The 3796-nt window shown below is 46.3% G+C and overlaps 1 protein-coding gene across 1 annotated transcript; it reads right to left on the bottom strand.

Annotated features, from left to right (window-relative positions):
* Nucleotides 1-519: 519 nt before the first annotated feature.
* Nucleotides 520-879, bottom strand: LOC127750826 (clumping factor B-like). Its single transcript, XM_052273365.1, has one exon. It carries the CDS (start codon nt 877-879, stop codon nt 520-522), a length of 360 nt encoding a protein of 119 aa, XP_052129325.1.
* Between the last annotated feature and the right edge of the window lie 2917 nt (nt 880-3796).

The following is a 3796-nucleotide window of genomic DNA, read 5'->3' as shown; positions in this document are numbered from 1 at the left end:
CACGTGGTTCACTCGCGGGCGTCGTCACTCACTCCACGTCCACTCGCCAACTCACCCACTGCCCAACTGCCTCCCTTCCCCCTGCCCCGTGGCCACCTCGGCGTCGCCCGCTGCCGCCGGTGTGTCAGGTTGCATCCCCGCGGCACGCGAGCGCGGCCGCCCGCCGGGCTAACCTGTCGCTTGGCTTGGGCGCCTGGAGGTTAGGCAACCTCACGGAGCCCAGGGCAACAATAGGCCCTTACATTATGGGGAGTGGGGAAGGAGGGAGGGACCCCCGCGATCCCCGCACCCGGTGGGTCGGGTGTTGGGGAGGGACGGAGGGGGGAGAAGGTGCCGCCTGTCTCCCCGCGGTCCCCGCACCCGCGAGGGTGAGGGGGAGGAGGGGGGGTCTGTGGCACACTGGCGCGCGTGCGCCCGGTCCCCGCCAGGTGGGCAGGTAGGCAGCGCATGGTGGGAGTACCATAATGTGGAGTGGGGATTACAGGTGAGGTGAGCAGCACACTAGGGGAGGCACATACCTTAATCGTCCGTTGTGGAGTCGGGAAACATCTGAGGTGGTGATTCTGGTGGTGAATTCGGCGGGGAAAGTATGTCCTCGTCCTCGTCTTCGTCCACCCAGTACTGATGCTCGCCCTGATCGCTATCTGAGTCGCTCTCAGTCTCGCCGTCCTCCTGCATTACAATGTCTCCCTCTACAAGTACATCCTGGTCGTCGTTGTCGCTCCCCGCCATCATTGATTCGTCACTGTCACTGTCACTTTCCTGCTCGTCCATTAGTCCGTCATTAATGTCATCACTGTCATCGTCTGACGAATCCGGGGCATGTCCACAAATGTCGCAGTCTACGACGGGATTTAGACATGGTAAATCACAGTACATGCATTGGGGGACAGGAGCCGGAAACGTCCCATTCAGTGCAACTCCATGGAGATAGAAATAGTTCCTTGGCGATTCGCAAATTTGATCCGGGACGAGCGCCAAGTCTGCACATCCCGGATGAAAATTAAGAAAGTCGTTGGCTACTCTATCCAATAGAGTTACAAAGCACAGGTCGTAGCACGAGGTCGGCATTGTATAAAAAAAAACGAGCGAGTGAGCGACGACGGAACGATACGACCGGGAGAGCGGATCAGGATGAACTGAGGTCTGGACTGTGAGATGCTGGATAGAAGGGGTGGGTTGCGTTCGAAATGGGTTAGGCTGGTAGCATATGCTTGTTAATAGGGCAGCAGAAAATCTAAACGCATCCCATATTACCGGGAATCGAATGGGATAAGCCTGGGAGCGGGTCCACATCTCCACGGAGGCGTCAGCTCCACCTAGGGGAGGGGGAGGGGGGGTTTGGACTATAGGCGCCATGAGACAAAAGCCTGATACAGGGGAACAGTGTGTGAATGTATGTGGAGGTGAGTGACGAGATTTGTTGCGGGTGGTGGGGAAGGTTGTTGGTTCAATTCCCCCAAGTTCAGTCGCCTCCACATACATTTTTTAAAAAAGGGCAAAAAATAAAATGAAAATAGATCGTGAGCGACTCAAAAAGCATCTGCTTATTCTGCTGACTCGTGAAGAGCGCCGATTGGTTAATATTCTGAGTGGGGGAATTAAGCCAACTAAGTGTTTTGTGCAATGTAAGGGGCAAATGCATACTCAGCAAAAAGTGTCATACACCTGCATGGAAGAAGTGATCGTTGACGTGTCTTGGGCGTCAGTGTGTCGTGAGCAGCGTGATCGAACGTACGTGACCATGGCTGCAGTGTATGGTGAGATGTTAGGAGAGAGCATGGATTTAGCCCAACTCATGTGGGGCGTCGAGAAACCCAGAACGGTACCCTCTTATGGTGAGTCTTGTATTTATTAAGTGCAGAGGTGTGATATGGTGGTGTCAAATTTAATTATCCTATTCCAATGAACTGTGGCCCCAGCCACTGCTACACATTCCACATTGTGTGCAAAGTTACCAACTGGTTCTTTTAGACATTTAACAGCCTCTGAAATTGAAGAGTTTGGTCATGAAAAAATTAATCCTGATTCGTTTTTGGGTTATCTATTTGTTGTTGATCTGGTATGCCCTAAAGAATGACACGACAAGCACAATTTTTGTCCTTTGGCGCCAGAGCACATTGAGCCGCAGTACAAGGACTTATCCCGACTCTAGAAGAAAATGATCAGGGACTATAACTTGCACATTACAACACATGGCACACACAGTCAATTTACGTGTCTTATTCCAATGAACTGTGGCTCCAGCCACTGCTGCACACTGCACAAAGTGTCTTTTTAGACACTCTCTTTTTTCATACACTACAAAGCGTGTTATACTAGACGAACCCTTGTCGGATGTTACACTGTAACGTGAAGACAGTGTCAGTCACTGTAGAACGTGCCACGGCGGAACGTTGTTCTACAGTGGTCTGACTATGAGCCAACTATGAGCCCATAGCCAATACCTCGTAAAAAGTCGCGCGTCATGACTTAGAAAATGTGAGTGAAAATAACACATTTGGAGCGTGTAAAGCTCCATGTTGCTGTCGATATTTTTAAAACTGATGCAGGTTTTCTTGGTCCTAGGACATTCTTAAACTCGTTTACAGTGTAAATTTTCGTAAAAAAAGAATTACATAAAATCGAGTGTTGGGCGTTTTCTTTTAGGTCTAGCCCACGTTGAGCCCCTTGCACATTAAAAGCAATGTAAAGATCAGGAAGAACATATGAAGAAACCCCTAAATACCTAAATTCATGAAAAGAGTATAAACTAAAGGTTTTACGGAATAGTTTTCTTTGAAAAGTGTCGTAAAATAACATTTTAAAATTGTTAAATTGCGAGCACTTCGTATCGAATTTAAATTTGTTGACAAGCAAAAAAGGGCAGTCGTAAATTAACCAAAATCTTTTGTAATCAAAATTACAATAAGAGTTGTATATTAACGAGAACTTTTTTCACCGTGCTAAAAATTTTCGCTTCACGTAGAAATTTTGTTTTTTAAAGCATTTTTATTTGCATAAAATATAGTTTAATAAGGTTTAATGCAAAAATGTTCACTTAAAATTCCGCATGATATAAGAAGATTTTTTTAAATAAAGAAAAAAAGAAGTGCAGTCTGAATTTGTACGGCCAAATTATTGATCTTTCAAAACCACACGTTCCACTAACTCACCTGGTGAGCCCTCTTGATGACAAGAAGACGGATTCGGGCTGGCTGTTTGAGAATTCACTGAGGTGTTGTTGTTGTTGTTCTTGCCCAGTTCCTGTCAGAAGAAAATGGAAGTTCGAAAAAAATTGTAAAATTGTAAAATCCATATCAGTTAATTTCTAGTAATTCAAAGCAACATTCGCTTATCTCCTCTAAATATCTTGAAAACCGCTATCTCGGATCAGGTATCAGCCAAACCATTGCCGGGGAAAGCTATGTTCAAGACCGGTTATTTCCTGACCAGAACTGTTTTGAGATAAGGGACCTGTTATTAGCTGAGTGAATGCGTACTCTGGAAATCTAACAGTAATATATACCAGGCAGTGCTGTTTAAGGTAATTTCGAATGTTAACGCGCTAAAGATAACCCGTTAACCAACCCAAAGTAACTTAGCGCGTTATCGTTAATGCGTTTCAACACTTGTAACGCGCTAACGTTAACGTAACTTTTAACGTAGTTAAAGTTCACCTGACGTTCATTAACTGTAGCCGGACTTGACATGCTTATGATAGAAATTGATCATTAAATTACTGCTCAGCTCTTGTCTGAGCGCACACACATTCACATCGAGCCGCTTTAGCTCCAGCGTATTGTTTGCAATGTTG

The sequence above is a fragment of the Frankliniella occidentalis genome, unplaced genomic scaffold, assembly GCF_000697945.3.
Source record: "Frankliniella occidentalis isolate FOCC.00 unplaced genomic scaffold, Focc_3.1 Scaffold266, whole genome shotgun sequence".
NCBI lineage: Eukaryota > Metazoa > Arthropoda > Insecta > Thysanoptera > Thripidae > Frankliniella > Frankliniella occidentalis.
The sequence above is the reverse complement of the archived record's forward strand: the minus strand, read 5'-3'. Positions and strand labels throughout refer to the sequence as shown.

Bases quoted from the DNA above. Each gene is read 5' to 3' on its own strand.
- LOC127750826 (XM_052273365.1), bottom strand. From the start codon at position 879: ATGTACTGTGATTTACCATGTCTAAATCCCGTCGTAGACTGCGACATT.